The 24,552-nt window shown below is 37.2% G+C and overlaps 1 protein-coding gene across 9 annotated transcripts in view; it reads left to right on the plus strand.

Moving 5' to 3' along the window:
• CTBP1 (C-terminal binding protein 1) overlaps positions 1-24,552 on the plus strand; it is a 250,053-nt gene that overhangs the window by 198,387 nt on the left and 27,114 nt on the right. For 5 of the 9 annotated variants that reach the window (XM_054203054.1, XM_054203052.1, XM_054203053.1 and 2 more), the window contains 2 exons: positions 11,155-11,309; positions 24,390-24,534. In XM_054203054.1, the coding sequence (XP_054059029.1) occupies positions 11,155-11,309; positions 24,390-24,534 (300 nt within the window). Of the gene's footprint in view, positions 1-5,769; positions 5,859-6,209; positions 6,291-7,358; positions 7,576-11,154; positions 11,310-24,389; positions 24,535-24,552 lie in introns of those variants that run through there. The other 4 variants (XM_054203057.1, XM_054203060.1, XM_054203056.1 and 1 more) reach the window with 4 other exon arrangements.

Genomic DNA, 24,552 nt, shown 5'->3' on the forward strand with positions numbered 1-24,552 from the left:
AAATGGTTAAACTACAGAGACTAAAAGAAACATTATAAAACCTAGTGAAAAAAAGCAAATACGGGTCATTTTTAAACGCTTCTGACTTTTCATCAGTTCAGTGGAAACAACTTAAGGCGTTCAAAAACCTTCTCTAAACCTCTTTAGTATGTGGTATGTGTGGGAAGAAATATGTTGCTTCTCTCATCAAGTCATGGGAATAACTCCTGATTTTTTTTAACTGTATTTTTCACTACAGCTTTAACTGTGATATTGGGACTAGAGCCTTTGTAATTGAAACTCAAAACTCTACTTGAAGAAAAGCTTAGTAGAACAGCTCTCTTACATCATATGCTTTTATTACATTATGATTAAATGTAACATGATAATATAAACCCAGCTTTTGCCTTAAACTGCCTGTTTTGTTTGGCACTTTGACTGTTGTTACTGGCCCATTCTCAGTGAGTTTGTCATTTTTATATATCCTGTTTGCTTACCTTCAAAATGATCATCTTTTCAGAAAATCCTATTTATCTAAGTTTCATTCGGCTGCAGAGGACCCTGGATGAGGAATGCGGGACCTTGATTTCACTATGCTCCAGACTTTCTCATTTTTACAACAAAACTGTTCTCTAGTTTGTAATCATCACCTACCGTTTTCTTAGTATTGACAGAGAACAGCAGAGGTCAGTGGCTGTGGAAAGAACCAAAAAGGGGGAGAGAAAAAGGAGACTTAAGGAGCCCTTTGCACTGGTTTACTGTTTGTCAGGGTTGCTTTGGTTTTCACAAGAACATAATAGAGTGTAACTCAAGAGGAAATTTATTATCCTCAATTACCTTAATTACTATGTTGAATTGTCCCTTTTTAGTTATGCTGGTCTTAAAAGTCTGGGCTATGTGTATATATTTATATATTTTGATTTTTAAAAGTGTTTCAGCTATATATCTTGGAAGAAGTTTCTAGCTCTCCTCTGTTCTTCCCATCCCTAAACAAGAGTCATAGTATTTTTTTTTTTTCACTATAAGGATTGCTGACACACATAGCACCGTGATGTTCAGCTGAGAGGATGCTGAATCACATTAGATGCTTTCCAAAACTAAAAAGAGAAAGTTAAGATGTTATAAAGAAAATGGAGAGGTCAGTATTCAATATCTAAAATACTTCTGTACTGTTATTTTTAGTGTCATTCAAGTGTGTTCTGCTGACCTCAAAAAAAAAAAAAATTAAACCTTGTGAAACTAATTTGATTATCCAAGGCCCCACACTTGCTTATCTTCATATTTTGATAAGGAAAATAAGGAGTGCCTCAGGTAATAGTTTAACGTTCTTGGTCAAAGTACAGGTGTGCTGTTAGAGAAATTGCTTTCAGTGTTTGGGATCAGAATAAAGGAAGCCTTTGATGTTGGCTTTGCTTGGGTTATTTGGTTTCTTTTTCTGAGACAGCATCCTGTACAGCATCCAAAACATGAGAAAAGAAGCACAGAGAGTAGCCATTAGGACAGCCTACATTCAGAAGTTATATTCTGTAATAAATGCTTGGCAGTGTCTTTAAAACATAATGGGAAATTAATGCTCCAAAAGTGCTTGTATTGACAACACTAAAAAGTGGTATTTTTTTTCCCAAAGCATACTTACAGCTCAGGCAGTGGTTTGAAACAAAACAAAAAAACCCCAAACCTGCTGGAATAACATAACTTGCTGTAGAAGAAACATTTTTGGAGGAGAGAGGAAAAATTACTGATTTTTTTTTTTTTTTTTTTCCCCCTCATAGTTCACATACATACTATTTTACAGGCAAATCAGGAGTTGTTCTTTGAGTGTATTATGTTTTAAATTGACATTCTGTGGCTGTTTGGCTTTTATCAAAATCACAGCCAAGATGCCAGTTCTGATAACATGATTTAAAAAAGAAAAAGCCGTGCTTGCATGCTTCTTTGTATTGAATACGTGGGTAAAAGAGCGAGCGCAAGGGCCACTGATGTACTTCACTTCATATGGCAGCGCAGCCCTGTTTCACCAGCCCATTCTACACTTGTGTTCTGTATTGTAAGTATTGTCCTCAAAATCTCCAGGACTGCTTCTTCCGTGGAAAGTGTTTTAGTAACTTTTGGCATGATCCATATTGTTACTGGAATGGCTCAGGGAGTTAATCATTCTGCTCCTATTACAATTGCTGAAGCAGATTGTTTTTCCAGTTCCTGTCAGCGGGAGTTTTCTGGCTTTTTTTTTAAAGTCACACCCACCAACCTATAAAGTTTATGGGCTGAAATATAAGCTCTGTTGTGTTCTAGAGTAGAGTTTGGGTGTATTAAGGTGGATTCTCTCCCAGTTGCCATTATCAGTCTACTCATGGTTGCTGTCCTGGGAGAAGATGACAGTGAATGTATACTCTGATATATACCCAGCGTATGGTACCTTGTTGGGACATCTTTGATGTGGTCTTGATTCATGCATTCAGTTCTGTGTTTTAGGGATACTGCCCCATCAGTAACTGGGAAATGAATGTCCATACTTAGTTATGGGCAAATGTGACTGCTGGAGCATCCTAATTCTTCAGCCTGGAGAAGAGAAGGCTCCGAGGAGACCTTATAGCAGCCTTCCAGTACCTAAAGGGGGCGTACAGGAAGGATGGGAAGGGACTCTATCAGAGAGTGTAATGATAGGACACAGGGTAACGGCCACAAACTGAAAGAGGGTAGATTTAGATTGGATATCAGGAAGAAATTCTTTCTTGTGAGGGTGGTGAGACACTGGAACGGGTTGCCCAGGGAAGTTGTGGATGCCCCATCCCTGGAAGTTTTTAAGGCCAGGCTGGATGGGGCTTTGAGCAGCCTGGTCTAGTGGGAGGTGTCCCTGCCCATGGCAGGGGGGTTGGAACTAGATGATCTTTAAGGTCCCTTCCAACCCAAACCATTCTGTGATTCTCAAGTTCTTTGATGCCTAATATGTAGGTACTATCCTGAGCTTCACTGCAGTGATACCTGCAAGCTATCAAGTAGTTTGTGGCTTTTGCCACAGCATGCATGGGCAGGGGCATTTTGCAGTCACCGTAAAACTCATGGTATAAGTCACAAAGTTGGCAGCCTTACCCAGAATTTCTGTGAAGCTGGGATTAATGGGAGTGTACTCAACTAGGGCAGCTCCACCATTGCTGATTTATTTGTTTGGTTTTTTTCCCCCCTCCTCCTTCCTTTACTTATTACTTAATAAAGCTAAAAATACTTCAAACAGAGTGAAGTATTTACTGTGGATGGACACTGAAATGCTGCATATCCGGGGAAAGCTCAGTCCTTTAAAATATTTTGCCTTTCTCTGGAGTTTGCTTTCACATATCTCTTACTTGAAAACAGTGCTTCTGCAATGTTGTTTTTTATGTATGTTTTATTGCTGATACTTACGCTTTCTCATTTTAGTACTTGATAAATTTGTTACTGAATTTTGTCATTTGGTTTGCTTTTTAAACTGTGATGGACAATTAAAACGTTTTACAGTAACGCATTTTGCTATTATTCCTTGTTCGTTTGACATTAAGTGTGTGAATCATATTGTTTTCAGTCTTATTTTGAAAATTATTAGTTAAGATTAGGCATATCATTATAGCATGCTCCAAATATGTAATTTGAGTAATTTTTTGACAGATGTGAAATACTTCAGGTTTTCACATGGATGTTTGAAGTACCTGTGTAGTAATAGCAAATGTTTCCAGATGATTTTGTTTCCCCTAAACAGAACTTTATTTCTGATCATAGGCTTTCAGCATGAGCCTTGCAGGACCTTCATTTTTTGTACCCTGACAGGCATTTAGACTGCTTAGGAATCACTATTTAAAAACACAACAGCAACCCATTTCCTTGCAGTAATCGGACTAATATCTGAGAGCGGCGAGTTTACTTGCTATGTGAATATGGAGAAGAAATGCAGAATCGTGACTCCCGGGTTCCAGTAATGGAGGGAAATGTGGGATTTTCTAAAAAGAAAGCATTGGCTTATTTTCTTTTGATTACCAAAAGGGAAAATCAAGTAAGATAGTTGTCTCAAAATATTCTTTGTTGAGGCGTTTATGTTGCATGTTGTAGCAATTGCTTGAATACCCACACTCATTTCTCACAGGCAGTAAAATAATGATGTGATGTGCATAAATCGAAGTACCATGGAAGTCTATGGACCAGGGTGGTAGTTGCATACTAGTGGTGTTTGTTACATTTTCTGTAAGGGAATGAGCTGTGAATGTCCTGGAGAGCGGTCTGGGTGTATTTCAATCTTCGCAATTAGCAGGAGGATATAAGTGGGTGTGACTGCTGTGCACATCATTGGGTCAACACAGCACCGGAAACCACTTTTATTTTTCTTGGTCTCTTGCAAATTGAAAAGAAGGAAGATGACTTGTTTTTCCTGAGTTTGGGTAAATAAAAAGCATAGAGTGCCATAGTACTCATCAGTGATGCTCTTCCAGTAAAGTTTCAGTGTGCTTAGCATTAACCTGTGAGCCCTGTAGACTTCAGCAGAGACTGCGTATATGCTTTAAGTGAAGCTTATGCTTAGTTTTCTCTTGTATGTGTATAATGAAGTCCAGATCTTACTCCTTTGAAAATCGATTTGGGAGCGTTCCTATTAACTGCAGTAAGACTTGCAGCAGGTTCCTAAAATCTTAGGAAGTGTAGTTAGAAACATTAAATGAGAAAAGAAAAAAATGAAATTAAATTTAATCTGCTAAGTAATTCACGCTTCTGAGGGTATCTGTCACCTTTTCGTATGTACCCTTGTTTGTGTTCTTTATTTAAAAATATTCTCCTCTCTGCCCCTCCCTTCCCCTCGGTCCCACATCCCAGATCATGGGAAATTGCATCTTGCTCATACTGAAGGTGGTGTCAAAACTTGTTGCCTCTGATTCCGGTGGAATCATGAGATTTTTGTGTTGCATATTCAGCATCTAAATATGCTGAATATCAAAATACTGAAGGCTGGTAAGCGCTTTTTTTTTTTTCTTGCATCCGTGTAACTGATCTGTGTACCTGCATTGTACTTTAAAATTTATTTCTACTTGACTGCTTTTAGTTTTGGTCTGCCTTGAATCTAAATCTCACTTGAGGTCATGGTGCTTAAAGCAATGAGGCTATCAAAACAAAGTCCAAAATTTAAAAATGCATGATGTGTCAGGAACCTTAAAATATCTTTTAAAAGTATGTCATATCTAGGAATTTTAATAGTGCATATTGGCAAATCTAATTCATAACAGCTTCTGTGTTCATGTTATGAGTGGAATTTTTTGTTTGTTTTGACAACTCGTTCTTTACTTGAACTCATATTAGCATTTATTTTAATAAAAACATGCGAATTTTTTTTGAGGGCTTATGGTAAATAAGTGGCAGCTCTGACCAAATTTACAGCCTAGGTAAGAATATAAAATAAAGGTAAATGCCACAGGGAATTAGTCTCATGTTAGATGTGCAAGACTTAAATCAGCGGAATGTCCAAACTCTTATTTTCAAGTCTTGTTTCCATAAATATTGATTAGATTTTTCAGATGTCTGCATTTTTTTAAAAAACTTAAGTCACTTGGATGTTTTACAGTGCATAAAGGAAGTTTTGTAGGACAAATTCTTTTAAAAGGACATTGTCAAGGGAGTTTTCCTGCTTATTTAATCTTTGCACTTGTAAGAATGCCCAGAAATGTGAAAATGAAAACTCTCCTTTGCCAGGCTGCTGTCCTCCATTTCATGTGCATATTGGTTTGTCATTATAGGGTTACTGATAAGTGTTGTGCTTTTTGGCATTGATGTATTTTTCAGAAAAAAGAATTGAAGCGTTTGTTTTGAAAAAAGAAAAACACATTTAAAGAATTACATGGACTTTGCAAACAGATTTAAGAAAATGAAAGGTAGGTCAAATTTTGGGCCTACAAACCTGACAGTGTCCTTTACTTAGTATGCCTTATTTGAGACGTTCCTGATTTTAATGACGTTATATTAATCAGTGGCAGAAAAATGTGAAAGTGACGTTGTTAATCATCATTAATAGCTTACCTTGTTCATTTTGGTATGTTTTCTAATGCCAGCAAATGGTCACTGCCTGCTTTGAGATATCTGTTACTTGTGCAATGTGATCACTTTGGTTACTGTCAGTTTATAACATAAAAGGTTGTTTTACAAAAGGTTTAAAATAGATTATAACAGTATAGATAGAAGGTGTCAGGGAGAGCTTTCTTATCCTCCAGTTGTGAGTATGTCAAATGGTATTGGCTTCAGCCTCTCCCCCTTGGAGTGTGGTACACAAAGGTCCACTGTGGCTTCAGGAGCAACAGGAGGTGCAGGTAGGATTTGGGAGGGGGGAGGAAACTTCCCACTTACGTAGCTTGCTTTTTTCTACTTTTTTTCTTTCAAGTTTAAAAAATATACATCTTGTGCTAAGGTAGATCTGATAATTTGTAAGTCCCCATGCTGCCGGAGGTATGGAGGTAATAATTCACAAGCTGTCCTCTCCAATTTTAGTTACGAAGCTGGATGATAAATTCATTAATCCCCTGGTTTGCGAAAGAGCCACAATCGCTTGAATTCCTTGTATGTGAGGCCAGCTTTCTGTAGGGTTCAGCAGCTAAAAGCTGCTTTTTACATTTCGAAGATTTTTTCCATAAAAGCTAGACAAGAATAAGGTTTTGAGAATTTTTTTCTAAGAGCAAGAAAATAGTCCAAATTGCAGCTCTGAAAAGGCACTTGTCTGTTAGCTGCATGGTGAATAGCTGGTACGTATGGACAATGGCTCTGTCAGTGCATACTTACACCTGCTATTATTTTAAAAAAATTCCGTCGGTCACTGGTACAGTAGCTGTTACTGGGGCAAGAGCTCCACCACCAGATTATTTCCATATTGGAGGGGAAAAAAACCACCCCAAACTAATAGCTGGATTAGGGTTCTTATGGGATACTTTGGGGGTCTTTTCTTAAATACATTTAGATAACCTTAAGGGCCTGACTTATAGCCAACAAAACCAGCAAGTTCAGAGTTAAGGCTTCTCACTCCATCTCTGCCGGAGCACTTGGCTCTCCAGCACGGGTGGTATTGGAGATCACAGATTATCCTCAGATCCCTGCTCACCTAGGCAAAGCGTTTGCCGCCTGAGTGATGCCGACTGTTCCAGGTACGTCTATTTACAATACACCTGCTGTCCTGCTCAAGGTGCCGTGTGTGTCTTAACAGTCCACTGGTTTCCCTGGTATGGTAATGGCCGGTGGCAGCACAGCAGGTGTGGTGGAAAGCCAGCAGCGCAAGGGGGAAGGGTACAGATGCAGTGAGAAGCTTTTACTTTGAGTTTCCTGGCTTCTATGAGCACAAGTCAGACCCTTAACGTTGTTTTAATGTATTGTTTGTGTTTAATTTTTAGTAAAAATTTGAACACCATCCAGGCTACAGAGGTTGCAGTGGATAAGAAGTTTAAAAGCTTTGGTTCAAGATTACAGGAGACTGCAAGAAAAAATAAAGACATGGAAATGAGGATGGAATGACAGGCTGCTATTTTGCCTCAGAATGCTGAAGATTGTAAAGCATTGAGAAATCGAATTCATGACCCTGGAAATCAAGCTCAGATTAAGAAATGTCAGGTTGGTAGGGGTTCCTGAAAGTCTCGAGTTAGGATAAACTGAGATTGTTTTCCCGTAACAAAGGTTCTAGGATGTGGGGGTGGATGGTATAATTTTTGTTATCTGTGTTATGTGAAATGCTATACCATATACTTAAATAAACCAGCTAAGTGAAATTATTTTTTTTTTAATTAGTTTCATATTTGTGGTGTTGAATGTCACTTTTGACCGGTTTACAGTTATTTCTCTCTGGCACCAAGCTGCATGATTTACTGTTAATGTAGGTGTGGAAAATACTGCTCTTAAATACATGTTGCTTTATCGTGCCACTCCAAGGGTCTGCTATAAAGCCAAACACATGGTGCAGTGTGACATTTCTAGATAAGAAACAGGCAGAACGTATCTAAAAGGTGGAAGAAGTAGGTTTTTGTTCAAAGGGTTCTGATTCATAATGAAAACTGTGTCTTTTCAAATGTAAACTTTAAACAGTGACTGCCACTGTGATTAAGTTACTGTAAGTTTACTTAAGTGTTGAGTTATTGTCTGCGATTCAGTGATACGGTATTTAGGCAGAAAGATTGTGCAACAGGAAGTCTATGCTGCAGTTCAGAAAGTATTTTGGCAAGCAATGTTTTGTAGGGTTTTTGTGGTCAAGGTCACTAGATGCATTTGAGTTCTGGGGACACTTAACAAAGCCTGAGATTCTCCTGGGGAGGTTTTATCCTTCTCATTGTTTTTCTGACTTTCGTTTCTGTGCTTTGTCTTGTTCTGGCATGCCACTTAGCACCAGCTTTAGACACTAGTAACTTGGTTGAAATCGATAGATACACTGGCGTGAGGGGAAAACCAGACCACACCTTTATGTATTTTAGAGAAATCATTGTTGCAGAGGGTTGTGTTTTGTGATACTGTATCTCATGATTTTCTGAGGTAGCTTTAGTGATAAAACTGATTCTTAAAAGTGACAGTTCTTAATCTCGTCTTCTGTTACCTATTTGGACTGTGTGCATTCTTCTGTTGACAGAGCTGCTTTAGTTGTAGCTAAGGGAATTATCTGTGACATTTTTCCTCATTCATCTTCAACAACTCTAGTGTCAAAGTTCTGTTTTCTTTATGTAGTTTAGTTTAGCTAGGATTCAAACTTGTCATTGAAAATCCTGGCTTTGCTGGAATGACAATTAAGACAACAACCATAACATTTCAGTTGTAAAATGAGCACAGTTATTATATTCAATATGAATAGGACTTGCAATGTCACTTTTACGTTTGTTTCAAAACATAATTGCATTTTGTTAATGCTATTACATATACTTTTTTGAAAGAAACATGAACAATTCTATAACATGCTTCATTTTAGGGTGTTTCTAAGTAAATTTAATGTGGGGTTTTATAATTAAGTTGCCATTAAAGGATAGTCATTATTGTCTGGATAACTATGTCACATTTATATTGTAATGTTTGTGTCCTGTACTGCATTATTAGTGTGTGGTTTATTTACTAAGAAGGACTGTAAGAAAGTTATGTGGCCGTTTCTGGTTTAAACAGGTAACAGTAGTAAGTTAGCAAGATGCACAATTTTAAAAATTATATTAGAAAGGCTTACACTTAATTTTGGTGGCTGGATATAAACACTATTTTTCTGAAAGGATCTGTGTGTTATTTCTAAGCATATCTATTGAAGTAGAGGTTAGGGATTGGTGGATTTACAACAGAGAATAGTTTTAATGGGTGCTGGTGAATAGTTTTCGCATCTGAATTCCTGTCTGCCACGGTGACAGTACTACAGTTGCAGTCCATTGGCGGAATCAGTTGTTGGGATATGATGGGACTAGAACAGAAAAAGAACCAAATGTACTTTAGTGACCAAATGCAGAGGGATTGGTGAGGATCTGTTGTCCTCCTGCCTTGGGTCTGAAAGATCCTTTTGCTGTTTGCTGCTGAAAAAAGCAGTTTAAAGCATTGTGCAGTTACATTTAAATTAAAGCCAGCTGCATTTTCTAGAAGTTTTGCAGATAGGGCATTAGCTGAAACTGCGTGCATATAGGAAAAGTTCCAGTGACCCTTGTTCAGTCGTCTTCAAGTATAAAACCTGATTGCATAGGTAAAGAACTTAAATGCCAGATTGTAGTCGGGCTGGTCTGTCATGCTGACTTGGTTAGGAGTGGTCTTGGAAATTTACGGGTGCAGGCTGGACAGTTGAGACCGAGGGTAACAGTCTCCTTAGCTGTACTGCTTCAGTCCCAGACCTGAGTTTGGTCCCCATCGGGGAGTAATATGCTGCTTCTGTTGACTTGTGAAAGTCTTTACCACAGGAGCTGTTTTTCTTCACCAGGTGTTTTGTTCAGCTGGGATTCTACTAATTTTCCTTCCACTTAAAATGCAGATGACAGTCTTTCAGGGCTTGCTTCTTGGCACAGGCTGGGACATAAGATGCAGGGATTTCTTGTAGAAGGTAGCTGAGGAACCTCAATCTTTTGCATTAATGTTGGACTAACTTCTATTATCAAGCAATAAGCAATGTTTTTAAATTCACACTGCAACAAAAGTATGCTGAAATTTGCATACAAGAAATATCTAGACTGCTTCACTTTGCAGTGTTTAAAGCTACTTTTAAAAGAGGAGAAAAATAATGTACTTTATTCTTGGTTTTGCTTTTCCTTACCTCTTGAGGAAGTCCCTTTTTTTCCACCCATATGTAACTACTATTGTGTAAATGTAATGGTTTAACATTATTCCCTTGAGTACTTTTGTATATTTATAGCATCTGTACTGTTAAAAAGATGCTCTCTATCTTGTTGCAAGGATTACTTTTCATTTTAAGATTTCATAAAGAGGGTATAAATGAAGTCTGCACTTTCAACTGATTTTCCTTACCCAGATATTTAATGTGTATTTCTTTGTCTCCACAATGTTCCAAGTGTGATATTGACTTAGGGAGGGCTATTTTGTTCATATTTTGTAAGAGTTTTCAATGGTGGATTAAGTGTGATGTATTTGTTTGACTAAGCTATACAGAATCGTTTTGTAAAACTTTTTAAGTCTAAGAAGACCTACATAAATCAGCAATTAGCCTGTACACTTGGGCGCTGGATCTTCAGTAAATTCAAAATTTTGGTGTTGTAGGCTTTTTTTTCAGTTAAACTTTAGTCTCAGTAGATCATCATCATATATGTAAATTGCGTACTCAAATCCTCACTGAGTTGCTTATGATATTCCATAAGCTCCACTCTTACAAGCCTGGACAAGATATTTCTCACTCTGTGTAGAGCTCACAAAGGTATGGAATCCAATCAAAACTTAACCTTGGCTAAGATGGAAGAGACACTTCTTGATAATGCAGTAAGGATGTCCCTTTGAAAAACAAACATACTATTCCCTTAGTGGTTTTATCTATCTTCCATTGTTCAGCCTCCTGAGCCTCCATGGCATTTTTTACTTAGGTCTTCTGTGTTTGGTTGTTTGCTGACTATAAGCTTGTTCCTGTTTAACTAGCTTCAGTCCTTGAAATCTTTTTCTGCAGTCAGAACAAACAGACTAGCTATAACCTATTTTTTTATTAAATTTGCATGGCTTGAATAACAGGTCTTTGTTTCTTCACAGGCATTCGACCTCCGATCATGAATGGGCCCATGCATCCGCGCCCTTTGGTAGCGTTGCTGGATGGCAGGGATTGTACAGTAGAAATGCCTATTCTGAAGGATGTAGCCACAGTGGCATTTTGTGATGCTCAGTCTACACAAGAAATTCATGAAAAGGTAATATTTAGAGGTGTATAATTAAAGTGTTTTAGAAAACACAAATACTTTCATGATTCTGAACAGATACAATATTGTGTTAGCTATGACAATGTGTTTCGCTGTTGCATTTTAATGGTTCATTACCTTAGCAAGTTACTGGTTGTTTCCAGTAAGTGGTGCAACATGATGATGAAACAAAGATGAAAATGTCTCTATTGAAGTATGCTTTTGTGCAGTGTATCTTTGGCTGGATGTTGCCTGCGTGCTTACCTACTGAATTAGATTCATGGAGAGAGTCACCTGTGGGGAAAATCATATTATTACATGATATTTTGAAATGCTTCTTGGAAAAACTGTTGTTCAGCCCTCAGCTGGAAAGCCAAATCTCAGTATTGGATTGGCCATGTGAGGAACTCCTTAAACTTCTCTGTTTAGCTAAGGAATTGTGCAAATTGGGTTAGGAGGTCTTCTGCACTGATAATTGACACTACAGAAGAGTTTCAAAACAAATACTAACCCAAAATTTATTTAGAAAATTAATTTTAAAAAGTATTCTAACTGTATGTTGTTCCAGAAGTTTGCACCCTTCCTGGTGGTTCAGGAGATACAAAACAACTAGTGGTTCTTAATGTTGTCAGAGATTTTCTCCTTTTCTTAGACGGATACCCATTTTTTGCGATGATAGCCAAGGGAGCCAGCTGGTTCAATACACCTACATTTTCTCTTCAGAGGCTTCTTTCAGCATCAAGGCCTCATGGCTACCACAAATCCTTGCTGCTCGCTAGACAGCAATAGAACCTTTTCACATCCATATTTCTGTGGAGGTAGAATTAATTTTTGTGAACTTGTTGGCTAGCAGAGTAAGCCTCAAATGCCAAATATTTCTTCGCCTAATAAAGGATGAAAACAAGCCTTAGAGCTTCTATGGAGGGTAAAAAATGCAGTAAGTATGACATCAGAGGAGGAACCAAGTGCAGAGGAGGGAAATCAGGGGTCCTTTCCAAGGGAGTCTGTTTTCTTCTTCTCCGGCCAAGATTCATGGTAGACAAGTGCAGATCTAAATATTAACTTGAAGGCTTCTTAGGTGAGCGTCTGCATCCGCTTTCATGCGTATGGTACTGTATACTGCGGAGTGTGATTCAGGTGTTACGGGGTTATCATCTGAACCGAATTGCACCATTATTTTTGTTTCTTTACAGATAGCTTGTTAGACTCGTTTTACACTAATTATAGCAGCCCTTGTGTTTGTGACAGGTTTTCAGAAGCTTTTCACTATTTTAAATTCATAACTGCTTTAATGGTTTATTTACATTTCATGTTCTTGTAATATATAGCATTGTTAAACATTTTAAAGTCTCCGCATATGTTGAAAGATTTAATATTTTCTTTGATGACTTTCTTACAAAGCCAGCTACTTGAAAATAATATTAATACTAACTTCCCGTCTGTTATCGGATTATTATAAATCTAATTTTCTGTAGGCCGTTTCATGTCAGCATCTTCCTGATGAGAAGCCATCATCCAACTATTCAGCTTGTTATTTCTTAAAAATATTTTTATTCTGAAAAAAACCAAACAAACATTTTCATTGTTAGAACTTTTCAAAATTTTAAGTGGTAGGGGTTTTCTTTCTTTCTTCTTTTTAAACAATGAAGAGAAGACTAGAGAGTTGTATGTTGTATCAACACAGCAATCTAGAACTGCTGATTCTCATGGTTGAGGCAGACACAAGAGATGACTTCCCTCTCCTGATGACCTCTGTGTAGTTCCTTGGTGGATATCTCTGATGCTAGTTCCTTAGTGGATGTCTCTGCAGACTTTCAGATTTCCTGTCTTACACTTCTGCCCCCCTCCCCACACAGGAATAAGCTGTTGTCAGAACAAGAGTCAAGAATGATACTTAAGGTTGTTTTCTGCTGCATCAATACTGGTTTAACGTCACTACCTTGTTTTGTTCAGCTGTGTTTTAGATAAAATAAAATTCTAATGTGAATAGGAAAATGGAAAAAAAATAAAGTTGTTCCTACTAGGAATTTATAGGCAGTCCAAACACCCTTTGTTTCAGTTCGTTAGTTGTTTCTCACAGGCTAGTCAAAACTATTCGATTTAGGTTATTCTTGAATTACAAGCTCAAATCAGAGTTGGCAATATTATAGTTCTGATCTCATGCCTTTTTTTGTTAATGTATTTATACTGTCATACAGAAGTCCATCTTTACAGTGGATGGTCAGTGGGATAGCATAAACTCAAAACTTGAACTTCTATTTTGTTGTGACATTCACTTTTGAAACAGTAAGGTTTTTACCAAAACCTAACTCAAATTTCAGCCTTCTCTTTAACACCTCTTTAAAAAGACCAGTGTGTTTGCTGTGCATACAACTAAGACTGCTCAATATTGTGGCAGTGAATGGGAACCTAAATGTAAGTAACTAGAGAACAAGTGTAAAGAAGTGAAAACTTCTCTGTCTTTATTGGTAATTGGAGTTGCACAGAAATGGATAGTGGTTTTGTCTTTTTTTTTTTTTTAAAAACACAAAACAAAAACGTTAATTTGTAAGGGTCAAAGACCATAATAATTGAAGTATGATACTTTTATTTAGAGAAATAGTTAACAGGCTTTTTTCTCAATTCTTTTTTGTCTTTCTATAGATCAATAATTAAAAAGCGATATAATACTTTATTTAGGTCTACTTTTTAATCATGTTTAAAAGTTGCTTTAATCTTGCTGTTTTCCTATCTTACACCATTGTCAGAAGTTTAATACATGAAATAGCTGATTTCCATTTACAAGGACTAAATAACACATGGAGAACAAGTAATGTAAATGCTGTTTCACTTTTTTTGGTAGATAGTAGCAGTCTTCAGGTGAACACTATAATAATATTGGCAACTGCATCACCCGAATAGTCCTCTGCTTTGTTTACTGAAATCAACGTAATTTACTCATGATGTGTAGAGACTGAGGAACTCCTGTGTGACATGAATTCTTTGCCTTAAAAACACTCAATATTTTGTGTTACCACTGGGGTGTGGTAAATGAAATTTTTTGGATCTTGGGATGGAAATTCAGTGTGTGTATCTCAAATATATATTGAAATATATATTGCAGCTTTGGAAAAGCTGCAATAACTGAAGCTTGATGAGTAACAGGTGATCTATTGTTGATTTTCACAAGAGTGTTGTGTTTTTTTTAGTGGATACACTATAAAAGCTTGCATCCTTTGCTTTTTATTATACCAAAATAATTCATTCTCACTGAGCTCAGTAAGATAATCTGGAAAATTAATTTTCACTAGCAACCAGTACATTACCATAATACAAACTTTCACTAGTCTGAAGGGTAATGTAATCCTAAAATAATTGTTTTTGCAAAGTACCACTGTTCTCTCAGGTAACAAATTTCTGCAACAAAAATCACAAACCTTAGTTCGTTATCATATTGTTGTGTTACTGTAAGGTAGGCTAAGAGAGCAGTTTTATGAAGTGTTGAGCATTGTTCATTTCCATTTGAAAAGTATTTACTTTTTACTTCTACTGTTTATCTGCGGTGAAAAATGTCAGTTTTCCACACATCTTTAGAGTTATAAGTAACTGTATGTTAGTGCTACTTGTATAATACCTTATTTGGGAATGGTGTTTTACTAAATATAAAAGTGTTTTCAGGAAAAGTTTTAAAATTAGAAGTTGCATATTTAAAGCAGTATGTAAAATGTTCATGTATTTATAAATGCACATTCCTGGCCGTACTAAATGATGTTGTCCTGTTAATTAAAATACAGATTTTGATAATGGATGTTGATTTGCAAAAGGCTGTTCCCTGTTGTGAAAGAAGAGATGACTGAAAATCAGGAAAAGGTTTAGTGTTGAGAAGAGCTTGCGGAAAGTAGAAGGTGAAATTTAGTTTTTCTTTGATGTATTTCCTGTGTTTAAGAAGAGATACTGAATCTTATAGGGTAGCAGATACAGCTACATTTAGATAGTCTGAAGTTGCAGGAGGCAGGCCAAAGATTGAGAAATTTAGGGTGGGGTTTGAAAGAGGTGATTGACATTGTCTGATACCGATAGATGGGTGGCTGTAGATGAATGTAATGACATGAACTGAGAATTGTATGATGAGGAAAGGAGTGAGAGACTACAAAGGGATGGCTAGGAAAGCAAGAGCAGGTATAAACTCAGCTTGTGAAGTTGTGGAGCTTTAATCACGGGGCTGTGAGCAGTTAGTGTTAGAACAGTAACCATTTTGGAATCAAGAGAAGGGATTTCTGCTGGTCATAAGGTTTAAATGGTTTAAAGTACTGTGTTTAAAGATGTCTAGACAGCAAAGGCAATAGAGTGGAATAGGGGAATTTGTAGTAGCTTGTGAGGCAGATACCAGCAAAGCACAATCTAGATGTTTTTTCATAGAGAAGCAAGGAGGCTGAGGATTTGAATGTCATTTGTATACAGGGTCAAAAGCAGGACGTTAGCAAATGCTATTATACCTTACTATGTATGCTAATCAAAGCAAGTTTTCTCCAAATTGGGTAATGCCTGAGCTGCAGATCTGTAGCGACTTCCTTATGCCAAAGAGTTCACTTGTCATTCTCTTTTTTTATGGCTGAGGAAATTAAAGTATGGAAAATAAGTAACTTGTTTAAGGTCACAAGTAAATAATAACTTGTATTAGAACTCTGCTTCATCTCAGGTCAAAGCATTCATTCCTCGTGCTGCTGCTTTGGAAGGCAAGTTGGATGGCGAAGATATGTTTCCTTCCTTTTGAAAAATAAGCTGCCATTGCTTAAGTGAATAGTGACATTTACTGATAGTGACCCAAAGTTTTGAAATAACTTTGTAGTTAGAGGACATTTATTACACTTCTTCAGAAATCACTCGTGTGTAAGATTTTACTGATTTTTTTTTTTTTTCTCCACCCACCCTAGAAAAAGTGGTTTGTTTTCAATCCAGTCTGAAAGGCTGCAATATATATGTTTATGCTTTGACTCCTAAGTTCTGTTTTATTGTCGATGTTGCATATGGCTGTGTAAAGTTGAGCATTACATTTGTCAAACTGTGTAATGCGATGACTGGGAACTGGGTTCACTGCATCCTATCAGGAAATGCCTGTCATTTAGGGTAAAAATTATTTTAAGATTTTGGTGGTAACATTTCTTTCTTAATAGAGATTGCATTACTGTCAATAAAAGTTACTATGTTTAAATTGGTTTTTATTTTACAATTAATCATGTTTAAATCAGTCTTCTCAGTAACTGTCTCAGACTGCTTCCAAACATACATGGTGTTTTGGTTTGTTCTGCCAAAAATATAGGTGCTCATCCAAAAATTTATTTAAAAATAATTCGATTGCTTCCATCCTCATCCCAGGTCAACTTGCATTTTTTCATTGTCTCATGCTCTGTTGTCTGTCCCTCTCTTCCCCACCCCCAGTCCCTCTTCCTTTGTGCCATTCATGGTTTATGCTTTTCCTGGCTCCTTGGCAGCCTACCCATCACTTCTGACTTCTGCAATACTGCTCCTTCTTTCTACTTCTGTACCTTTGAAGGCATCACAGACTCAAACGCACCCTTGAGGTCTTTGTGTTGCCTAAGATTTTGGAGTTCAAATTGTTTTCTCTTTGGGCTTCGTGACTTCTGCTGTGTATTCTGTAACATGGGGCGCGTTGTGTAGCTCCAGAGGGCTAAATGTAAGCATAATATGCAAGATCTGGTAATAGACATCTGGACCAAGCAGAGAGATGATAATGTGATCCTTGCAAACTAAAATGAGAAAGACAGGAAGCACAGCTGATTAGGAATGATCTTTAAAACAAAACGTATAGACTGGAAAGAAGTCAAGAGTTTGGTTGAAGCTGTGTACATTTTCTCATTCTCTTTTTCTGTAATTATGTCTCAAATAAGCCAAAAGGAAAAAAAAAAAGTGTGTGTTTTACTGGATTTACTGCCTCATGCAGATACCCAGTTCACCACAACATTAAAGAGAATCGGCTACAAGGTTGGAAGTGGTAAAATTGTCTGGCAAATCTATGCTCACGCCTTACAAGTGATTGAATTAAGTTAGAATGTATCAGATCCCTTGACTCCTGTTAAGAAGGCACAAAATAAAATCATTTTCATAGGGATTCTACATTTCCATATTTTTAGTTCAAGTTAAAAAAATTTAAAAACTGAACTTCCTGTTCAATGGCATAGGACTCGAAATTTTTCCATCACACTTTTACGCAGGAATTACATGTAGAAACAGTTCCAGTCATTACAGTTTTATCTAAGACTGTTTCAAAGAAGAGCTGAAGAGCTTTCATAAAGCAACAAATATTTTGAAACTGATACAAACAAATCATGAATGGTCGTGCTGTTCAGCTGAGTCTTTGATTTGTTCCTGTTGTATCAATGGCTAAGTAAGATAATTTTTCCAGCTTCAGGTTCTTCTTTGTTTAGTAGTAAAGCTGCAATCTTGCATTTGTACCATCAGTACTGTTTATATTCATGATGCAGTTGCAACATGTTAGTTTTCAATCAAAATTAAATTCTCAAGGAATATAGATTGAAAGGAAGCCGCCGTGTTCTGAACATGGGAATAAGTTGTCACCTTGGAGCTGATCCAAAACCTTGTAAATTTACTGAAACTGAATGAGGCTTGGATGAGATTCCTTATGAAAGACTACGCTGGGGGGGGGGAAACCAACAACCCAAAACAAAACAAAAAGAGACCCTGAAAACTCTTCTTACAGGTCATTATACAACAAAGTAGTTGACATACAGCTATCACAGTAAGGATGTATAAAAAAAAAAAAAAAATCAGAGTTTGTAGTCAATTGACCCCTTTACTAACATCTGTCAGATTTGCCAGTGGCAATATTACAGGTCAAGTGCAGCATTACATGAAGGGGCAGGCTGCCAGTGTCTCCTCTGAACTAATAACCTTTAAAAAGCAGAATGGGAGTGCTGCTGTACCCAGCAAGCAGCATATATCAATTTTACAGACAGATTAGAGTCTAATATAGTTGGTTACCAACTAGCTTTTTCTTTCATTTCCCAGTACCAGGTCTTACTGAGGATCATTGGGGCTTGAAAATTGCTGGTGATTATTAACAGGTTTTTTGAGACAGTTGCGTGGGTTGATGCGTTGTCATCAGTGGCTTTCATGACATAATGATCCTTTGGTATAGATGTTCAGTCCATCCTAGTGTCTGATAAACTTGAACTGAAATGGAATAAGTGTCAGCCTTATTAATAGAACATACAAGTTAACACACAGAATTCCTGTTAAAGATTTTTTTCATTGAAGCCTTTTATTTAGCAAGAGTGTTTTCAGAGTCTCTCTTCTCAAATTGACTTCTGTCATTAAACTGCATATAATTGTTAGTAAATCCTGGGCTTGAAATACTGGCCTCAATATAGTTTTCAAAAGGAAGTTTGTTATAGGCTATGCAGGTTATTTATATAGTTGTGTGTGTGTATTTGTATGTATGTGTGTATATTTTACAATAGTATATTTTAAAAATACTAGAAACACACTATCAATATGTAACATGTATTTATTTCTGTAGTTTATACAGTGTGTGGATATATAGGTTTTCAGAGTTTTCAGGAGCCTGCAAATAAGTTTTGTTCATGTGTGTATGAAATATAAATACTTACTTGGTTTTATGTACAGTATAAACTTAAGTATTAATATTTAGGGTCTACACTAGACAGTATCCTTGCTGAATAAAGTGCATATCATGAAATGGGTAGGTTACTGACAGCGCCATGGATCATAGGAACCTAACATCGAGCTGATAGTCTCATAAAGAGAAACAGGAACTTGCAGTTCAAAGCAGTACAAACTAGCAGAGTTTTGGAGACACTAAATACCGTTTGAGCGCACTGGTTTTTGTTTTTAGTTTTAATGGCATTAGTTTCACGTGGACCCTTTGTAATGTCGTAGTGAGGCGTTGAGAGCGGCTGCAGCCATCCCCTGTGTAGCAGGCTACAAATTTGATGTGTGGCTGCTTTTTGCAAGTCAAATAATGCAAGGCCTACTCAGTTTAGGTAAAGTACTTCCCCCCCCCCCCCCCCCCCCCCCCCCCCCGCAAATGTGCAAAATATCTCAAGTCTGTTGGTGACACTGGGAACAAATGTTTTTTGGAGATGACATGTCAGACTCAAAGTCCAAGAAATGCAATACCCGTTAGTTTCTAGAACCAGATGAAATATAGGACTTCCTAGCGGTGATTTGCTAGAAGTCTTTTTAAAACATTGTGATATATTGTCATATTCAATATGTAATCTATAAATATTTTCTGTCTCTGCATTGAAGTGGTTTAGCATTTAACATACTGTTATGTTTCTATATTGTAGATTTGATCCACAAGCCTCTGAGATCAGTCTCTCACTATAAAATCTAGTAGTGTACCTTTAGATGACCAAAGAAGAGGAGGGCTTGCCGCTCTATTCTTAGCGTATTATGATATGTTTATACTTTCTTGTAAAAATAAACAAGATGCTAAGAGTTCTTCCCCAAATAATATGAGGCATGTGTGTTGCAGTGGTGACTGTGTGATGTTTGGCATGATGGCTAAAATGGCCTGGGGCTGAAATGAGGTGAAAAAAGTACATAGGAAGATACTTAAAAAAGATTTCAACCTGCAGTATTCGGTACTCGATATTTGTTAAATTCTTTGAAATAGAAATGTTTCCTACGTATGTTCTTGAAGAGCCTTTGAGACCCGACATGATGTGAAAGCAGTGTGATCATTTTGAGGTTGAAGAACAGCAGAAAGACCCTTCTGAGCCGTTGTGATTAGATGTCAGCATATTGAAGAGGGTATGAAAAAGGCTTTCAACAAGCAGTGTGCTGTAGCTTCACCTGGCAGTAACTCTGAAGGCATAAAAGTTATGCAAATAGGCTACATAATCATTTGGTAACAGAAGGAAGCCAACTCATGTCGTGTGTTTGAACTTTTATCTCAGATCCTTTCTTCCGGAAAAGCACAACTGTAGTTTGATGAAGGCAGGAATGGCTGTTGAAGGTATGCAGCCATCTCTGCTTGTTCTCTTATCAAATTTTGCCTATTACCTTTCCTCACAAGAGATCGTGAAGGAATATTGTCTTGACTGCTGTGTACTTGGCACTGATCTGAAATTTCTGGCTTACTTGTTAAATATGTATCTCAGTCAAGTTGACACAAGTTGATATTTTTGTAATAAAGTTGTCGTACTAGAATTAGGTGAATGTTGGATCAATCAAGTTCATTATGGAAAATGATGAAAAAAAAAAAAAAAACAAACCATGTGTAGTCCCAGTATCTCTCATGCATCCACCACTGAGTGTGCTTCTGCAAGTGATCAATAAATTATTCCTATGCAGTTATTCTTTTTGTAAAGATTTTCATTTTCCAGAGCTGTTTACATTTGTGCTGGATTTCACTTTCATGTGTTATGCTCGGATTTAGTTCAAGTTTTGATTTTACTCAATGCAATGACAAGCTTGTCAGACTTCCTTGTGTGCATTTAGTATGTGTAATAACTGAGAGTATAACTTATACAAATATTTCCAAAATACAGAAATTTTCACTGTTAATTTTTTTAATCTGTAAGTGGCATTATTAACATTCATCAATGCTGAATATTTCTAACTTCAGATTTTTTGCTATTCTTTTCTGCCTTTTTGGCATACGTCAATCACATGGCCAGTTGCAAAAAGCAGTAACATAATTTAATTATCAAATTAATGTGAAATAGTACACAGTCACAGAAGATTACATTTTTTGGCAATGCATTTCCTTGCTAACTGGTCCATAATCCTAGAAGAGCCTCAAATACTAAAAAGAAAATTTTTAAAGACTTTTCATTTGCATTTGTTTGTTCCATATCCCATATGATGGGTAAATAACTGCCTGTGGAAATGGCTAGTGTCAGCATTAAGCCGTAGCTGAGAAGTATTTTTCCTTTTATTGAACACGTTCCCAAGCTTCCCAATACTTTTCTGTCTCTTCCTAGTGCCAAGCCATAACCTAGATGGGCCCAAAAATGTGGTGTAATGAGTCCAGACTGGCACTCTTGGAGTCCAAATTACAGTCTTGACTGGCTGAGTTAATAAAATATGCATGATTATGAAGTGAAAAGCTGCTTCCCAAATGAAACACTGTGATTTTAAAGCACAAACGTCTGAGCCACTTCTGCTCTCTTTTAGCCCCTATTTAATGCAGTCTTTAAAGTAGTGACTGCACTCTGTCTGCACGTAGTAAACCACACATAGAGTTGGCCTTTTCCAGTCTGGTAGAGGAGGATCTGGCTGTCGTAGGAGCCTTAGGTGGCTCATTGTAAGTTCTAAGCTACTTCAGCTTTTGTCTTTCTGATAAATAAACAGAGGATGTTTTCTGCTGTCTGAGAGCCATCTAGAGCAACCCTGAAAGGGCTGGTGGAAATGTATGTGATAAAAAACAGAATGGAGGGTATGGCTACTTGGGGAGGACCAGGATATCGTAAAGAACTTGACCTTGAGAGTTGAAGTAGTAGGTGCTGTGACTTGGAGAAAGAAGTCCTAGTATAAATACGGTAGGGTGACAGAAATATGTGCTTCAGGGATAAAGATTCATATTTACACGTTAGTCAAAGGATCAGCTGGCAGCATGACGGTGGCCATGCAGAAATGTCACGTGTTGTGTGAGACTTCATTAGCAGAGATTTCCAGTATGTATGCTGCTGCTGGCAGTGCTGGTGTTGGTGTTGGCAGTGGGGTGGGACACCTCCTGTAGCACACCGGGTACAGTTGTGATCACCCACGGAAGAGCTGAGTTTAGACTTGCATGAGCACAGTGGAGGAAGTGTTAGACCAATCACGGGGGTAGAAGGGCATCATCCTGGAAGGAACTTGAAGGACTAAGCTTGTGAAGTCTGGCCAGACAAATGCTGAGAGGTGATATGATAGTTGTCTATAAATACACTTGGATTGTAAACACCAAGGAGACAAAGTATGGTTTAAGCAAATGGCCAATGCTGGCGCCGGAACAAATGGATACAAATTGGGCTGTGAATAAATCGGGGCTGGAAATTAGAAGACATTTCCGTATTGTTGGAGCTGTGAGATTTTGGAGCAATTTTCTTTTAGGAATTAATGGAACAAAAAAAACCCTAAGGGCATTTTATGTGGGCGCTCGGGTTATAAGAGGGACTGTTTCTTGTGGAGGCTGCCCCAGGTGTGGACTTTGACTTGGTCCATACCAACTGTAATGTCACTGTAGAAGCAAAACCAATAAGCTGTTCTGTTTTTTTTTTTTTTTTAACACTATGTAACAGCACAAGGAAATGCATTCTGATGAGTGCAGTCGTTCTGACTGGTGACTGCTAGATGTAATCTCCAAAGGACTTGTTTGTACCATTAAAATCAAGGAGTTTTGTGTGTGTATAATCGTTTATAAGATCAGAGCCTACAGCTGTTCTTTGAATTATGTTGTAGCCGCATTCTTTAAGGATGTGTAATTTCTAATTTCTTTGCAGTTCTTACTCTTACAAGTAAATCCAAATTCTGCTCAAAGGATTCTGGTCTTTATCTGATTTAGAACTGGGATTACCAATCCAGAAACACCTGTTGAAATAGCATAAATCATTTGGTGAAGTGTTCGGTAACAAGCGATTTTCTTTTCATATTTATGGAGGGTTTTTTATTTTATTTTAAAATTTTACTTAGCATATTTTAATTTTAAAAATTTCTTCTGCAGATGTTGGGTTCCAACACTTGTAATCCTCTGTGTGGGAAGACACTGGTTTGCTGAAATAGTTTTTTTTAATGATTTATGTTGATGTTCATTATTGTTACTGATCTTGCCGTACCCTAGAAGGTGCTCGTATGAGCAGAAATAGCTCCGATGACAGAATCTGTACATTTGCCAGACTCAAAAGTTTATTGAATGAGAAATTTAGAGCCTCTGCAGAACTTTTATGTGAAGTGCGTCATAGGGACGTTTTGAAGCCATTACAGCTAGTGTAGGTACGGAAGTGATTTGTGTATGTTTTGTATCTTGTAGAACGATTAGGATGTTAGATACTGCATTGAAGGTGGAAACACAGAGAAGTGTTGGGAAGAAGTGAAGTTGTCCAATTTGCATATAAAGAGAGGAAAATATTTTCTGCTTTCTGAACAATAAACTTGTATCAGCTGTGTGGGATGCAGCATCACTGCTTGTTTAGTAGCAGAATTCGAAACTGCTGAGCGTAGTGTGCTAGGCTCTCTTCCCCTTCTCCACCCCCTTTCCTCTTAACCTTTCTTGAGTAGGTTGGACGCACTCTAACATAATTTGAAAGATATTCGGACCTTTCAGATCCTGACAATTTATTTTTGCTTTTTTGGTGATCTCTCATGCAAGTTTTTTTTCTTTTGCAACATTTTTCCTTTAGTACTATTTCCTATTTCTTAAGAGGCGATGTTTTTTTCTGCGTAATGTCTACTTTGGCATCTCAGTTGTACCGATTTATATGACATCTAGTTTTCCATCAGTGAGAGCTTAGACAGTTGCAGTTATCAATAAACTAAGGGACAAAAAATTGGTTCATGTGTATGAATGGACATATTCGAGTCTCTGTTATCTAAGGGTTTTGTAATGATTACTGAATGTTTTCTATTCAGGTATCAAGTGTTTTAATAGTGCAGTGAATGCCTGTACCACTGTGTGTATGGTGAAGAGATAATTGCTCTGTGACTGCATTCAAAACTGAATGCCAGCTGCCTAAGCATAAAAATACTTACTGTTTAAAGTGAGTGCTTGCTGCCATGTTGTGTTTCATCTGCATGTGCATATGCGGTCCAGTGATGCTTGTACTTAGGGTATGATATTGCAGAGCATCTCCTGTGAAATGAGAAGAGTTTTCCCTCTTAATAAGAACACAAATATAGGTCACTTAGATCTTTTAAAGCTAATCTCATCATGCTAGAATGGATACATCAGATGAAAAAGACTTAACAAGAGGCTGGAAGGTATTTGGAGAAATAACCTTTAAAACAAAAGACCTGGATTTAATGCTTTTACAGTCTTTTATACCTGAAAATATGTACACGTGATTAAGCTGAGATCCTATGAAAGGAAAAAAAAAAAAGTTATTTTTTCTTCCATTTTATTTATAGGTACTAAATGAAGCAGTGGGTGCACTGATGTATCACACTATCACTTTAACACGAGAAGACCTGGAGAAATTTAAAGCACTTCGAATAATTGTCCGAATTGGCAGTGGTTTTGATAATATTGACATCAAATCTGCTGGAGATTTAGGTATGAGTATTACAAACA

This window comes from Rissa tridactyla, chromosome 5, assembly GCF_028500815.1.
Source record: "Rissa tridactyla isolate bRisTri1 chromosome 5, bRisTri1.patW.cur.20221130, whole genome shotgun sequence".
NCBI lineage: Eukaryota > Metazoa > Chordata > Aves > Charadriiformes > Laridae > Rissa > Rissa tridactyla.